The 18050-nt window shown below is 40.3% G+C and overlaps 1 protein-coding gene across 1 annotated transcript in view; it reads left to right on the top strand.

Moving 5' to 3' along the window:
• Positions 1-5387: 5387 nt before the first annotated feature.
• Positions 5388-18050, top strand: part of LOC127963294 (tight junction protein ZO-2) — an 82327-nt gene continuing 69664 nt past the window's right edge. Inside the window, exon 1 of the mRNA XM_052563113.1 lies at positions 5388-5562. Coding sequence (XP_052419073.1) covers positions 5482-5562 — 81 coding nt within the window. The 5' untranslated portion in view covers positions 5388-5481. The remainder of the gene's footprint in view (positions 5563-18050) is intronic.

The raw sequence follows: 18050 nt of genomic DNA on the forward strand, positions 1-18050 counted from the left end.
GGATGTAGTTTAGATAACTTAACTTTAGTTGGCTGAACTTATTAGATGTAGTTTAGATAACTTAACTTTAGTTGGCTGAACTTATTGGATGTAGTTTAGATAACTTAACTTTAGTTGGCTGAACTTATTGGATGTAGTTTAGATAACTTAACTTTAGTTGGCTGAACTTATTGGATGTAGTTTAGATAACTTAACTTTAGTTGGCTGAACTTATTGGATGTAGTTTAGATAACTTAACTTTAGTTGGCTGAACTTAAGTTCGAAGTTTAATTAACTAAATTAAATCAGTTCATTGTACTTTATAACTTGTCAGGTAAACCTTTCCAAATTTGTCAGGTACACTTTTCCAAATAAGTTAGTTTAACTCAAAAAAACCCATGCAAAAAGATAACAAAAAATAATGAGTTAAGTCAACAAAAGATTTTTTTACAGTGTAGATTGAAAGCGAAATCCCACTTTGTGCTTGTAACCAACGCGGACATAATCCGTCCGCACAGACCGCCATCGAGTAATTTCATTTCCAAAGCTCACGCTGGCTCAGTGCCTACAACCCTGACAAGTGATTACTCATCCTACGCTTTTTTCCATGTTACACGTGTTTGTGGCCGAGACTGTGCGTACATGCGCCTTCACTCATTTGGGTTTAACTAGGCCTTATGTCCATCCCTATCCATCCTGTCCATGGCTGTTCATTTGAATGCCATAAGAGCCGGGACAAGAACAGAGGCTGTGTGTTTTCCTGTGGGGTCAGTGTTAAATGCACGTAAGGACATTTTGAGCTGCAGTTACGGATTAAAGAGAATGGAGAGTCTGTATTATCTCCACAGGCTTAGTAACACAATTATCCCTCTGCTCCGTTTTCATTTGTCTAATGTTATAAAGGTCTTCCCTGAATTATGTAAGGATGACAGCCACACAAATCTCGAAATTAATTTTTTAAGACAAAAGACATGTTTGGACAAGGTCCACTGAGCCACAGTTGTAGAGGAGCGTGTCGTGGTTGTTGTTTCTCGTGAACGGCTGTCCAAGATGAAGTACAAGAAGTTTTTTACCGTGATGCAGGCGGCTGTTGGCATCGTGCCGCTCAACAAACGAGAATTCCTTCCTCCCCCTCGAAGACTCTGGAAATCTCATGAGTAAGTGTGTGTGTTTGTGTCGGTTTGTGTGTGTGTTTAGTGGGCAGGTGAGCGCAAAGGAAAATAAAAGATGGCTTGATGCCGAGAGTCACACCTCGCAGAAGTGCTGATGTGGTTATGTTTGGTCTCTATTTATAGCATCGGTCCTGTTTTTTTTTTCTTTTTCTTTTTTTATTATGATAATGAGCTCAAGCTAGTCTCCATCAAATGCTGTTTTCCCGACAGAACGCTGTTGGTTTTATATGAGATGGAACCCTGTGTCCTAATGGACTGCTGTATTTCAATTGGAATGAACAATGAAGTCATGAAAATACAAGGCTGATATTATTTTTGGTTAGCATTCATTGAATATCTTGCCCTTTTTTGATGTTTGAAATATTCAGTCTTATCCATAATGCATGTTACTGACTGAAATCTGTGGACCCTTTTTCACATTTCCAGGGTTCTCAGAAGCAGAAGTCGTCATAGTTGGATAAACTTTATTTGTGAAAAAAAAATATTATAACTGGAGAAATACATCATCACTATCAATATATATATATATATATATATACATATATATATATATATATATATATATCAAAGGTTGACACCACTTTACAGACAGGCTCAAATTTAAAAAAAAAATTTGGTGGATTATTGGACATTCTTATGCATTTAAAAATAACATAGCAGTATGAAACTGTACAAAGCACAAGCAAGCATCTCAACATGCATTTTTAAAAATCATTATTACCTGGCTCTCAAAATTCTGGAGAAAACTGATTTTTTTTTTGAGTGCCTATTTACTTAAAAAAACATTTATGCTAAATTGCAACTGATCTTTGTTTTTTATTTATTTATTTATTTTTTGCATACTGAATTGTGATCGGTATATTTTATCTATGTGTAAAAGCTGACAGATAGAAAAGGACGCCCACTCAGAGTCGTGACAACTACTGTACAAAGCATCTCACGTAGTGAATGGTTTCGGCTTAGGATCCTGCTTTCAGGCTTCAGATATTTTTAACCAAGTCTGATTGTTTTTCTCCATGCTACATTCAGTAGATGTAAAAGTTAAGCAAATGTAACTCGAGGCTTGAGCGATGTGACATTTGACATGAATGTAGGGTTTGTTTCAGTTTTCTGAGTGGAAATGTCACATAGGGGTCAGTTTACCCACGCTGAGTCCCGCGAGACGAATGCAAACCCTATCCCAGAGCGGTTCAGTCATGTCACTCTGACACTGACTGGAAAACAAGCAGCAAGCAAACACTAGATATTTGCATTTATGGAGAAAGTATGAGTGGTGCTCAACTCTGCAAAAAAGCGAGTGTGTTGCAATGTGGCTGCTAAGGTGCATTTTCTTAACATATTTCTATGTGGTTGCTTATTGTACCAAATCACAATAGCCCACAATTCGGGTTTCTATATGACCTGGATGATTCCTCAAGTCTAAGTCAGCGGGTTTCAACCAGGAAAAAATAATCTAAATTAACATGCTAAAAAGACAGACAGTACAAGACAGTAAAAGGTTAACAACCACTAGTCTAGGTGATTTTTACCTGCTTTATCACATGCATCTGAACAATTTCTTTGAAAGTCCTGTCACAAAAAAAAAGTAGTTTTATCTATTTTGTTGTCACTTGAAAATCCTACAGGGAAAATGTTTGATTATACATAGCAGTAGTAACGCATCACATCATTATTAATGATTAATGCATGAATCAAACCTTTCCAGAACGTTGACACGTTTCTGGCATAGTTTATTAAGCATCATGAAGGCCAGATGTCTTCATCCTATATCATTAAAAGAAATGATATCACTCACACAGGAACATGAACTTCTCCATCCAACAAGCGAACGTGTTGCTTTGTCACTGCTGATCACAGTGCATGACATCTGAAAGGTTTGAAATTGGTATGATTTTAAAAAATAATAATACTTTTATTCCATAAGGATGCATTAAATTGATCAAAAGTGGAAGTTTTGGTTTTTCTTTCTTTGTTAAATTTTAATTTTTTTTTTGTAAAGGCTAAACTGATTTTCCTTCGAAGTTTGTATGAATACTGAAAAAAATTATCGTGTATTATGGTTTCCACAAAAATATTAAAGACCACATCAATTTTCAAAAATGAGAAATATTTGAGCAGCAAATCGGCATATTAGAATGATTTCTGAAGGATCATGTGACACTGAAGCCTGAGTAATGATGCTGAAAATTCAGCTTTAATAATAATAATAATAATACATTTTATTTAAAGGCGCCTTTCATGGCACTCAAGGACACCTTACACAATTCATTAAAAAAAAGACATTACTCAATCAAACCAGTACAACAACAAACATTAAATCACATAAAAGCCTGCCTAAACAGATATGTTTTAAGACGAGATTTAAAAACTGAGAGACTAGAACTGTTGCGAACTTCTACAGGAAGAGAGTTCCATAAATGGGGAGCAGCAAAGCCAAAAGCTCGTGACCCCAGAGAAGTTGTCCGAGTGCGTGGCTGAACAAGTGTAAGTGCAGAAGCAGATCTTAGAGTGCGGGAAGGAGTGTGTATATGAAGAAGATCATGGAGATATGAAGGAGCCAAATTGTTAAGTGCTTTGTAAGTTAAAAGTAAAATTTTAAAATTCACACGAAATTTAACCGGGAGCCAATGCAGCTTCTGTAAAACAGGAGAAATGTGTTCAAAAGTGGAAGTTTTGGTAATGACTCGAGCTGCAGCATTCTGTACTAACTGTAATTTATGAAGAGATTTGGAAGGAAGCCCATAAAACAAAGCATTACAATAGTCGATTCTTGATGTTACAAGAGCATGCACAAGCGTAGCAGTACTCCTGAGTGAAAGGACAGGGCGCAGACGACTTATATTGCGAATATGGAAAAATGCAGAACGGGTAACACTATTTATGTGAGATTCAAAAGACAAAGTTGTGTCAAAAATGACACCTAAACTTTTGACCTGATTCGATAGAGGAACAGAACAGTTATTTATTTCCAGAGAAGAAATATTTGACTTACTTATTGTATTTTTTGAACCAACAAGAAGAATTTCTGTTTTACTGCTGTTCAATTGTAGAAAATTACTTGAAAACCAATCTTTTAATTCACTTAGGCACTCACCAAGAGCAGAAGAGGGAAACTTAGAAGAAGGTTTAGAAGACAGGTAAAGTTGGGTGTCGTCAGCATAACAATGAAAGTGGATATCATATTTCCTAAAAATGCTGCCAATAGGTAAAAGATAAATAATAAACAGAAGAGGTCCTAAAACAGAGCCCTGGGGAACACCAGTGACAACATAAGTGGGTTTTGATTTAAACTGTTTAAGTTGTACAAATTGAATGCGATCTGTAAGATAAGAACCAAACCAGCTTAAAGCCATACCAGTAATTCCAATAGATTCCAGCCTGCTCAAAAGTATTGGATGTGAAATGGTGTCAAATGCTGCACTAAGGTCAAGAAGTATAAGTATTGATAGAAGACCAGCATCAGCCGCTAGTAATAGATCATTAGAAATCTTTACAAGTGCAGTTTCAACACTGTGAAAAGCACGAAACCCTGATTGTAACTGCTCATATAAATTATTGCAAGAGAGATGTTCACGGAGCTGATGAGCAACAATTTTTTCCAGGATTTTTGACAGAAACGGAAGATTTGAAATAGGTCGAAAATTAGCAAAATTCTTTGTGTCTGTCCCAGGTTTCTTAAGAATAGGCGTTATAACACAGGAATACAGGAACACACTTTGTCACAGGAATACATTTTTAAAATATACTCAAATACAAAAAGAAATGACAACTGTGAAACGATTCACAGTTATTTTCCATTCAAATAAATGTAGGTTTTCTGAGCATATTCAGAATCATTTAAAATCCTCACTGTCCCAAATGTTTGAATTTTAATCTGTATGAACAAATATCCCATCGGCTCTTACAACTTTGTTTCTGAGAGCCTGTGTTTGTTAGAAGTCTGTATGTCACATCCACATGCTGAGGAAGATTTACACACAGACACCCTACAGCGTGCAGCCGACTGACTGTTATTGGATGCATGTTTATCTGTGTGTGTGTGTGTGTGTGTGTGAGGAGGGGGAGGACAGTTGCCATTGGCTGGTCGGTTCGGGGCTGCACCTGTTGTGTGTGAGTGTGTGTGTGTACGGAGTGCATGGGTCCTGCGCTAGGAGGAGGCAACAACCTTCTCTCTCTCTTTCTCTCATTCTGTCTCGTTCTCCTCTTCTCTCCCACTCGCGCCTCACTCTCCACTCTGACAACATCCAGGGACCCAAACCTCTCCTCCCTTCTTCTCTCATCTTCAACTCTTTCATTCCGGCCATCCATCTGTCCCTCTTGAGCCGTCACCATGCGTCTGGGAATTACGGGCTTCATTACGGATATCCTCAGCACCTCCAGCAACATCTGCTTCTGCTGGATGGAGGGAAAGGTAGAGCGACCCCTCTCCTCTCCTTTGGAGAGCAGGAGAGGAACTTAACTTCTTTAACACTTTGTCTTTCTCTTTGTAACGCGCTGCCTTGGTGTTTTATAGTCTGGTTTTATTGAAATCATCTTTGTGTGAGTGTTTCTTGGCAAGCAGGGGTGTTTTGATGTGTAGAGTGGCGGCAGCTCACTGTCACAACATGTGGTCACCGAGTGTGGGAAGACAAAGAGACAGAGACAGAAACATCTAGATTAATGACAAATAACTCTGAGGCAGACGTCTTGATGACACTTGTGCTTGTTTGAAACCAGACTGACAGCTCTAGATGGAGCTTATTCTGTAGGATGTTGTGTTGCTCTCACCTTGTTTTTAAAGCACAGTTTACCCAAAAAATACCAGTTCTGTCATCATTTACTTACCCCTCATCTTTTCTCAGACCTGTAAGAGAAGTTTAGCAAAATGTTGATGCCGCTCTTGTTCATAAGATGAGATTGCTCTGAGACTGCCAAGCAAAAAAAAATAAAAAAAAAATATGAAAAAGTAGTCGATATGAGTGCTGTATTTCAAATTCGTACGTAAGTCGTATCATAGCTTTGTCAAGTTTTGTCAAATTGTTTGGTGCTTTGAAATAAATGTCTTCATTTTAATTTAATATTTGCATGATTTAATTATTTAAATCATTAATTATTTAAAACTCAAAGTTAGAGTTTTGTGGTTTTGTCTGTTGGCTCTGAAGTGTTCCATATGCTAAAGTTGGCACAACTAATTTAGATATGCATATTTATTAAAAGAAATCGGATACTAAGTTTTAATGGCCTTTACCGGTAATAGCAAGTGGCAAATTGTGGTTCTTATCTTATTCACTTACATACAAATATCCATCAGTAAGTATAGCAACAGTTTTGATATTAGATACATCAGTTGATTTTGCATGTTGCATCATTGATGCCAAACCAGAATCTATGTGCATTTTACTTTTTGAGTGAACTGTTCCTTTAAATGTTGTGTTTACAGCTTTGGACATTATGACAGTATTTCTTTTTAATTTTCTTATGTGGGGGTTGGCTCAGATTTGCTAAGGATCATGGGAAAGATGTGTTTGGTGCCTCTTTCACAAGCGGCTGTGTCTTTGTGACCTTAGAGGAGAAAACAGCAAGTGTTGACAAGCGATAAATCCACTCTGACCACCCAGCGACAGACATTCGGTTGCTTTTATTTGCTTTGGAGTCCTGTATATGAGATCCTAGCGCTGCAAAACTGTCATTAAAAATGAAATAAAGAGCAAAATTTATGTTTTCACATTATGCTTTAGCCTACTTTCCTGCCACTTTCACGTTGTGGGCTGTAATTACAGAGTCAATCATTTAAAAGCACAGTAATTCTGTTTAAGCAGTGTTGTTTCCATTAAAGTGTAATACATGTTTGTGTGTGGGTTTAAGCAGAGGCATTCTCCCTCCCGTCCCAAACGCTGTGAATCTTCAGCTCAAGGCGAGTGGGAGGACGTATTTCATTTTCTAATCAGTCTGTTCTGGATGTGTTATGACATCACTTGGCCAGATTAATGCTTCCGTATTGATTGATCAATTTGGATGAGTAGATCTACGACTGTGATGCAGCATGCCAGCACTGTTTATTCCCAGAGGTCCAATAGATCGTTCTGTCTCCAGAGAGCTGTTCTTCTGCATAACAGAGCCACGTAACCATTGCTATATCCATCTCTGCCTATCATATTCATAGATATTTGATTGACAGTGGCATGTTTTGAAAGAAAGCACTATTTATTTATTTTTGTAAATGACCTTTGTGAAATGTCTAAAATGCTGTTCAGATGAAATAGTGGCACAACATTCTTGTCCCTCTTCTCATAATTGTCAAATCTGGGTAAAATCAGATGACAAAACCAGCCAATTAGGGGTTGTTGCCCGGTTTGTGATGTTGTGTTTTCCATGTATACCGTCAAAATCCCTTCTTTGGATGGAGTTTTTTGGGCAGTTGTCTGAGATGTTGTGTTTTCTTTGTATACTGTCAAAATTCCTGAAAGGTTAATGAGAATGTGGATCAAGAAGGTTTTAAATCCCAAAGGTTCAGTGGTACACCAAAACAGACTGCTCTTTTTTGGAAAATATTGTAACATTTGCAAAATGCAAATAAACCTAGAGCTGACTGAGACTTTGCATTGATCCTGAATAACCCGGTGAATTGACTACATTAACATTAGTTCATCTACTTGTAAAGCACAAAAACAAACAAAAGTAATTAGCATTAGTTGCATGTCCGTGTTGAAGAGAATGGCTGATCTTTGCTGACATTCCTCCCAAGGCTGAAACGTTTGAAGCCTGCAGGACAGCAATCATGTGTCCCATTTTTAGGATGCCGAGTTTGTCCGCAGGCGTCAATATGTGTCAGGACACTGTGGTTCTGTGAGCAGCCAGTATCCAGTAAAGCCAACCCATTTGGAACAGACAAGCTTAAACATGTTTTCATTACTTCAATTTTGATGAGCTTGTAAATAATGGATGTCACTGTAATGAATGTTAAATAGGGTGAAGTGCACTGTGAGGTCATGGTTTGTTTCAAGCTAGATTTTGAAAATGATTTTGACCTTGAAATGAATTGCTGAAAAAAGACAACCACATGGTTTCTTTCTTCCAGGTGGATGCCAGTGGACTTTGGAACTGGGAAGTATGAGTGTGCATTTATTTAGATGTATATGCTTACAGTATGCTTATTGTTGTACTGGCAAACTGATTCTCCTCTCAAGAACATGAAGTAAAATATTTAGCTTAAAATTAAATTAAACCATTTCAGGGCCATTAAGGTGTTTTGTTTTTTTTATTTGTTTTTTTGCATTGTGACATTGTTTTAATGGCAATAGGATTGGATGTTTTTTCTTCTTCTAGGAGAACAGTATGTTGGTGAAAACGTAGAGAGGAGAAAAATATTTATGACTAACCTTGTGCTACAAAGTTTTTCTAAATCAAATGCTTGTTTGAAGTACTTCGTCTTAATATATAAATTATATACAGTATATTCATATACTGTATATAATTTGTATTATAATAATGTAATATATGTATATAAATTATATATTAGTATATACATTATATGTATATATATATATAATATATGTATGTGTGTGTGTGCGTGCGCGCGTTTGTATATATAATAGATTTTAATTAAATAATTTAAAATAATTTGTACATATTTTCTTGACCATTTATTTATAAATATCTCCTTGCAGAGCTGTTCAAGGATGCAAAAATCATTTTTTGGAATTTGCTCATTAACAGCCTATAGTGTAACTCGTTACCATCACGTGGTGCCCTTTAACCTTTGTTTATTTAAAGGGCACAAGTAAAGGTTGCACGTTTGGCCACACACACACACACAGTGATGGTGAGGCACATTTATGTGTTCTCCTGTGCTCTGCTGATTAGTATTTAATAAGGTGATTTTCATATTTATATACTCAATCAATCATATTCTGCATGCTGGAATGTCATTTGTCGTTTCCAGAAAGATGTCACATTACTTGTGGAGGACGGCATGTTTAATAGATTCATGTGGGGGATGTGACATTCTCCTGTGTTTTATGGGAAAGATTAAAGAGATTTGAGTGCGTCACCGTGTCAGCGTCTTCCCATCGAGCAGCAAACAGCAGCCGACAGGGCTGAATGTGTCTGACCTTTGAACCCTGTGGACTGCAGGCTCTTCCCTCCATCTGTCAAGGTGTAATCAAGGTGTAAGAACTGGAGAAATGTTTCTATTAGCTTTCCAGTTCATTTTAAAGGCAGGCTAGCACATGTATTCCTGGAAATGTGCATCCTGCTAGTGATGTTCAATCAACAAATGAAACTGTGACCACATATCAGCAAAACGTCAGTCAGCAAGATATGTTTAGAAAGTCACTTTTAATATTCAAGGAGAAATCCCAAGGTTAAAAACATAGACACAAGAACAGCAACTAGTGAAACACAGATGAGGGTTAACACGAGAGGGTCATTATCTCTCTTCCCATGGCCTCCTCTGCCCCCTCTCCTCATCATCTTCTGTCCTCTAATCCTTCCTGAGCCTTCTGTCTTTCCTCCGTTCTTCCCTGTGCTCTGTCCTTCCCTCTTCTGGATATCCCCTGTGATGTTGAAACTGTGATTCAGTCCGATGTCTGTCAGGAGAAGGCATCCGCCTCATTTCACTGAGGTCTTGTGTAATTTAATCTCAGTAACGTTATACAGGTTTGTTGTGAATGTAGACATAATAATCAGTTAGTTTTAACTTCTTTTTTTGCTTTCTGACCCTTAATAATAAAGCCTACAAGTCTTTTTCAAAGTTTTATTAAACCAGCATGTTTACTAATATATGATATTTTTGTTTTAGTCTGCTGATCAGAAAGAGTTGGTTTATTGAGCCATTTTCTATTTGGATGCTGTTAAATAGAGAAAATTCAAAATAGATTCTTGATTCAATGAGTCAAGAATCACTTGAACAACTTAAAAAGTGACTGAGTTGTTAACCCTGCTTGTTAACAAAACAGTTAAACAGGTTATGTGAACCGAATTAAACAAATAAAAAATGACAATAAAATAAATGACATGTAACAGACAATTTATACTTTACTGTACGTCAATCTGAAATAGATTCTTTAGTCAATGAGTCAGCAAATTCGAGAAACACTTAAGTGAGTAACTGAGAATTGCAAAGGATTCATTCAGACATCTGGTTTTGTGAACCGAATGAACTGATGAACAAAAAATATGACTTGAAATTTGATTCAGAATTTCAATTTGTTCTTTCAGCACTGAATGAATACTGTATACTGAATACTGTACTATGAGTCAGTCCGAGTTATTCTTGATTAAGTAAGCCATTAATCCAAGAGCTGCTTGTGAACCAATCATTCAAACAGGTTTTGTGAACCGAATTTAAAGATGTAACTTATACTGTACTGTACAGTGATGCTGCAAGCTGGATTCAAACTGACCTCCACAACTGATACTCAACTGTTCGTTTATTGCATCCCAATATGACACCAGTTTTGTAGATAGGATCCTCCCTTGGTATCTTCCCTCATGTTTTCCAGCTCCCTCCACACCACCACCGCTCTCGTCTTGATCACAGAGAAAAGCAGAGGTAATTAACAGCAGACAGATGGTGGAGGGAAACGGGACACAATGCCCATAATTACTTTTTTCTGAACCGCTGTACTGAGAACACTGTGGGCCATCATTACATAATCACCTTATGGGTCAGAACACGGTGGAAACACGCGGAGATGACACAACACTTTCTCACAGCAGACGCCACAAACGATGAATGATATCCAATCTCGCGAAATGAAATGAGTGCAGACTATTTGCAGTACTTATGTCCTCCGCACTGTCAATCAAACGGACCTCTCTGGGCAAACGATGCTGGAAATGTTGGCAAGTTGCATTGAGCAATGACACCGGGGAGTCTGGCTGAAGTTGGCACCGATATTCATGACTGGCATTTGGCTGTGAACCACTGCCCAGGTGCACTGCAGTGCCGGCGGAAGATGACTGGCTTTCTCAGCAGGTTACTGTACTGTGGATGTATAATTCAAGGACAAACACGTGCCTTTGTGGTATCACCTGAGAAATTCATTTTTCCTTGTTTTACTACATTCTAAATGTCTGAGTTCTGTAAATGCCTAGAAGAGAATTTGATATGGCTTCCTTTGTGCATAAACGTTATATGCAAGTCTGTGTGATGGCCAAATTCAGTTATCCCTTAAAAGCATGTGGAGGCTTTCTTGTCAATTATTGCGCTGGGCTTCAAGAGGGAAAAAAGAGGAAAGCTTGTATTATTTTGACAGGGCTGGCATGTGAATCCCTTTAGTCTGTGGGTCTGCTCATGCGTTAACAATCAGGGTTTAAAATTCAGATAGGGAGCAGAGTTATGCTGACATCTGTCCTCTTACATTGATTTATGCACCCCAGTGTGTATAATCTGAAGCATTTTTATGTGTGTAGAAACACTTGAGAAATCTGGGAGAGATTTTCATCATTTATCTTACTCTTGAATGACTTTGAAAGTCTACATAACTGGAATCAGTAAAATTTCTTTCTTTTTTTCTTTTGAGGAATTAATACTTTTACTCCACAAAGATGCATTAAATTGATCAGTGGCAGTGAAGACTGTCACTAATATTTAAATAAATGTTGTTCCCTTGAAAAGTTTATTCATCAAAAAAATGGCATATCAAATCACATATTAGAATGATTTCCAAATGTGACACCGTAGATTGGAGTAATGATGCTAATAATTACGTTTTTACATCACATTAGTTCATTTGAAAATATATTCATATAAAAAACAAATAGTAAATATATGATCTTATTCTGGACAAACAGAGTCTGTTAAATATGTGAAGTGTCCAACCATTTGACCAAACCGTGGACAAAAACAGATCGCCATGGACAAAAAAAATTAAAATTCTGTTAAAAATAATTGCACCATGGGGCCTGTTTATAACGCTCTGCAAAGCAAATGTTGACTACATTAGCTGAAATGTGTCTTTCAATTATTTGAATAGTCCTTGCAAACTTTGATAATTCTAGAAACTATTTTTGAGATGTGCAATTTTTGCATGCGATATGAAATTGGTTGTTAACAGTAATCTAAGAAAGCCTGTTTCTGCCTCATAATAAAAAAATCAAATAGGTAATTGTGAGAAAGTTTAATATAAGAAATAATGTCACATTGTGAGATTTAAAGTAGCAATTATGATAAATAAAATAAGCTGTGCCAATGTCATAGATTCAATTACCAGTTGCATGAACAGATAAAATGTGTACCTGCACGTTGCTATGGATAAAAGCAACTGAAAATGCATAAATGTAAAGACAAGAATGAAAATATATTAAGATATAAAGTCCTAAACTGTGACGCTTTACAATAAGATCCCATTAGTTTTACAATACAATATATGTAATAGTAATGAGCAATACATTTTTTACAGTATTTATTCACCATGTTAACTACCATGCAAAGGTAGTTGCTATGGTCAGCTTACAGATATCTTTTGTTAACCTTTTCCTACCTTACCAGTACTTCCTGTGGAATCCATGATCCTCACAGTAGCACTCATATGGTCTTTCTGACTGACAAAAGTTGTGGATGTTTTAGTTGTTTTGTGATCATATGCACTTGTAACAGCCCTGTTTTGCTTCCCAGAAATGAAGCACTTAGTCAGGTTTATATTATATGAGGCATAAAGCATCACTGATATTATGTTTTACATCATAGTGGCACAATGCCACAACACCATCATCAGTACTGCGCTTCAGTGGTAAGCTTATTGAATCAGGACCTTGGAGGTGTTTTTCTATCATATATGACTGTCTGCGCTGCCGTCTGTTTTGAATGTGTGTGTGTGTGTGTGTGTGTGTGTGTGTGTGTGTTTGCGGCTGTTTTTCATGAGTCAGAGCAGATGAGACTCGGGTGAGCCCTGTGGGTCAGTTGAAGAGGGAGGTGTCACATCAGAGTCTGATCTCCACTGTCAGTTTGAGATTGATGTCTGGCCGTGACATTGCCAACTCAAAATCCCTTCTCACAGGCAGCTCTGCTGGCATCCGGCAACATAAAAATACACATGTCACCCTCTGAGCAAGACAGCACTGTGTATTTATCACAGATTGCCACCAATGAGTTCTGGGATGGTTTTTTGAGGTTGAGGGATATGTCACCTTCAGTGTTTCTATTTCCTGTCACACAATCTACCTTTGTCTTTTACTCTCTCTCTCTTACCTCAGACAAGAGGTCAAATAAGGGTTAAGTTTTGTCCTTAGGAAATTCTCTTTTGAAATGTATGGTCTGTATATTTGTATAAACATCAGTGCACAATTTTCCACACCACAATCTGTCAACACATCTTACTAGCAAACATACACTCATTCACACCCTGTCACTCTTTGAGGCAGAAGTCTCCAAACTCATCCTTTCTAATCATCCTACTTCTTGTCCGCCTAAACCTATTCCATCTCATCTACTTCAAGCCTTTTCTCCTGCAGTTGTACCTGCACTCACTCACATCATTAACATAGCCCTGCACACTAGTCTTTTTCCCTCAACATTTAGACAGGCTCGTATAACCCCACTACTTAAGAATCCCACCCTCAACCCATCTATTTTTGAGAACTACAGACCAGTTTCCCTTCTTCCCTTTATTGCAAAAACAATTGAACGAGCTGTGTTCAAACAAGTGTCTGCCTTTCTCACACAGAACAACCTCCTTGAAATCAACCCATCTGGCTTCAGAAGTGGACATTTAACTGAGACTGCCTTGCTCTCAGTTGTTGAAGCCCTAAGCCTGGCAAGAGTGGAATCCAAATCTTCAATACCTATCTTGCTTGATCTGTCCGCTGCTTTTGACACGGCTAATCACCAGATCCTCCTGTCAACCCTATTGGCAAAGGGCATCTCAGGAACTGCACTCCAGTGGTTTGAGTCTTACCTATTAAATAGGTCCTTCAAAGTATCTTGGAGAGATGAGGTGTCCACATCACAACTTCTAACTACTGGGGTGCCTCAGGGCTCAGTTCTTGGACCACTTCTCTTACATGTCTACATGGCATCATTAGGTTCTGTCATTCAGAAACATGGCTGTTCATATCACTGCTATGCTCAACTCTACCTCTCATTCCATCCTGATGATCCGACGGTACCTATTCGCATCTCAGCTTGTCTAACAGACATTTCTTGCTGGATGATGGACCATCACTTTCCACTCAACCTTGACAAGACAGAACTGCTTGTTGTTCCAGCAAACCCATCGTTTCATCACAATTTCATCATCCAGTTATGCACATCAACCATAACTCCTCAAAAACATCCCAAAAACCTTGGAGTTATGACTGATGATCAGCTTTCTCAGACCACATTGCTAATACAGTCCTGTCCTGCAGATTTGCTTTATTCAACATCAAGAAGATCAGGCCCTTTCTTTCAGAACATGCTGCACAACTCCTTGTTCAAGCTCTTTGTACTGTCCAGGCTGGACTATTGCAATGCTCTCTTGGCAGGTCTTCCAGCCAATTCTATCAAACCTTTATATATAATCCAGAATGCAGCAGCAAGATTAATTTAAGATGCCGAGAAGAATGCACGTCACACCTCTTGTTTATAAATTTGCACGGGCTACCAATAGCTGCTCTCATAAAATTCAAGGCATTGATGTTTGCCTACAGAACCACCACTGCCTCTGCACCCCTTTACCTAAATTCATTACTTCAGACTTATGTGCCCTCTAAAAGCTTGTGTTCTGCAAGTGGACGTCACTTGATTGTGCGATCCCAAAGAAGCACACTCATTTTAACTTTTAAAAATTAAATGTTCCCTCCTGGTGGAATAACCTGCCCAACTCAATTCAAGCAGCCTTCAAAGAGTCCTTAACCATCTTCAAGAATCGACTTTAAACATCACTTTTATCTTTATTTGACCCTCAAAACTATAGCACTTTCTATTCTAATTTTATTCTTTAACAAAATGAAAAACTTGCATTCCGTACAGTATTCATTTACTGCTTGTTTTCTTAAAAAAAAAACAGTAGTTTTTCTAATCTTTTTGTATTCTATATATTTTACAAAAGCAAAAAAAATACCTCTAACATGAGCTTGTTCTATTCTTTTTCTATTGTTCGTTGTAATGATAACATCTCCATAATCGTCGGGAAGAAGGAGGAGGGAAACGTTGGACAATCAAACGTCATTTTAATAATTCAAAATAAATGCAACACAGTGCATTAGCCCCTCACGGACGTAAAATACATAAAATAAAGCCCAGGCCTGGTCCTCTCTCGTCCTTCACGGTCGTCGCTCCAGTTTTATATCCTTCCATCTCCTACCTGGGACTCGAGACCGGCGGTAGGTCGCAGGTGTCACTGATTTCCCAATCATTCCACGGGCCTCGCTCCTCCCACGTCCCTCGGCCCCGCCCCACTCGTCACATACCCCATCGCCCCTCGCAGGCCGGACCTGCGGGAACCTGGGTGTAGGACAGACGAGGCGAGAGAAAAGGAGATGGAAGGATGAGGAGCGACAGAGACGAGAGAGGAGAAAAAAAAAAAAAATAAATTCCGGTTCCCAGACGCACTGCTGCTCGGCCCTCCACCAGCTGGGTGATCTCCTCCGCAGTGCCTGGTGGTGGCACTGGACGGCTCTCGGCGGACGCCACGACACTCCTCCGCCGCCCGGTGGACGGCGACGGCTCCTCCGGTTTTGGGCAGCCAGCAGGAGTCCCCGTTCCCTGCTCCTCCCAGTTCCGGTGGATGGCAGCAGGCTCCGGCCCCCTGGCGAACGGTGCCGACTCCTCCGCTCCCTCACCGACGGCAACTGCCCCTCCACATCACGGGCGGGCGGCAGCGAGCTCGCCCATCCCCGGCAACTCGCTCCAGCCCACCGCCTCGAGTGTCCATGGCGGCACACTCCTCGCCTGCTCCATGGCACCGCGGATTCACCACAGTGGCGAGGGATCTTCAGCAGCGCGTCCCTCCTTCTCCCGGGCTTCGGCACCACTGTAATAACATCTCCATAATCGTCGGGAAGAAGGAGACGGGAACCGGTGGACAATCAAACATCATTTTAATAATTCAAAATAAACACAAAACAGCGCATCTGCCCCTAACGGATGACTGATGCGCACAAAAAAAGCAAATATAAAACAAAGCCCAGGCCTGGTCCTCTCTCGTCCTTCACTGATGTTGCTCCAGTTTTATATCCTTCCATCTCCTACGTGGGATTCGAGACTGGCGGTGGGTCGCAGGTGTCACTGATTTCCCAATCATTCCACGGGCCTTGCTCCTCCCACGTCCCTCGGCCCCGCCCCACTCATCACATATGCGTTTTCTTTCTTCCTTTATTTATCCTCAAGGGAACATCAAACACGGGACATGACTGACTGAAACAGAGACAAAAGACAACAAGACATGACAAATAACAACAAAGGCAAACATGAATACACTACGGCAGGGTTAGGGTGGCAAAATCAAAAAAAACAAACAAGGAAGGGGAGGAGGCGGGACAATAAAGTTCATGGGGGGGGGGGGGGGGGAGTACAGGGAGGGTGGGTGGTGCAGGAGTCTTAGGAGGATGACAACATCTACTGGACACGGGACAACATCAGTGGAGACAGAAACTGGCTCGGGATCAGTGCTCACTGCGGCTGGCTTGGGATCAGCGCTCACTGCGGCTGGCTCGGGACCAGCGCTCACTGCGGCTGGCTCGGGACCTCTGGGGACAGGGTCTGGGGACAAGACAGGACTGGCAGGGACTTCTAAAATCTGAACAAGACGTGACAAATAATCAGACAGAGTCTTGGCAGCAATAATAACAGGCATCTCTTTACGAGCCGAGACAGACTGCAACAACGCTTCTGCTGCTTCCTCAGCCCTCACGACTGCTGACACATTTCTCTCAATTGCTGGTACAGGATCAACGTTCACCGCTGCTGGCTCGGGGACGCCAGCGCTCACCGCTGCTGGCTCGGGATCAGCGCTCACTGCTGCGAACTCGGGAGGCATCGCTGACTCAGGAGGAGACCGAGACACAGGACCGGAAGACCCCTTCTTCCTCCTCTTTCTCCTTGGCCGCGGTGCAGAGGTCACAGCTGGGTCTGAGACTGGTTGAGGAGTTTCAGTCTCCGGCAGGGCTGACTCCGTCGCTGAGGACTCCGAAGCGGACTCCCACGAGGTAGACTGATGGGTGTGGGAGGCACCTCAGGATTCGGAGAGGGATTTGCCTGATCCCCCAGTGTTGTAACAGCCAGGAGACGACCCTCTGGGATCACTGGCAGCTGGGTAGATGGTGGGGACCTCTGCGGCTCCTCCTGGGAGAAACTCTCACACAGCCGGGCATAGTTGTTAAGAATCCACTCCCCCTGGGACGACACCGGGAGGGTGACACTCCTCTTGACAGTGGGGGACGACAACCAGCATTGCTGGCAGAACTCCAATTGACGTTGTTGAAGCTCGGTGGACATCCTGTCTGCTGAGCTCCTTGCTGGTTGGTTCATTCTGTTATGTGGAGGGTAGGGATGAACTCAATCACAGACAGGAATGCACAAAACACAGGATTTATTACGGGAAAAAAGGGGAAAACAAAACCCACGAGGGGGAAAACAATGACTAAGGCAGAGACTAAATAACTAAACAAGACTGGGTTGACACGATAAACAACGACTCTAAACACTAGAACACTAACTACAAACAAAACACTCACGGGTAACACAACGACTTCTAGGGGTAACAATGATACAATATCTCACAAGCTAACAATCACAGGAACCATGTAGAAACATATATAGAAACAATGAACCGACAAAAGACAGAGCACACTAGGGGATATAAATAGGACAACTAATCAAGACACAACAGGTGGCACAGGTAAGGCAATCATGACAACTAGGATAACAAGGGGGGCGGGGCAAGGGAACGAGACAACACAAGCACATGGCCCAAAGACAAGGCCATGTGCTTGTAC

The sequence above is a fragment of the Carassius gibelio genome, chromosome B8 (assembly GCF_023724105.1).
Source record: "Carassius gibelio isolate Cgi1373 ecotype wild population from Czech Republic chromosome B8, carGib1.2-hapl.c, whole genome shotgun sequence".
NCBI classification, from domain to species: domain Eukaryota; kingdom Metazoa; phylum Chordata; class Actinopteri; order Cypriniformes; family Cyprinidae; genus Carassius; species Carassius gibelio.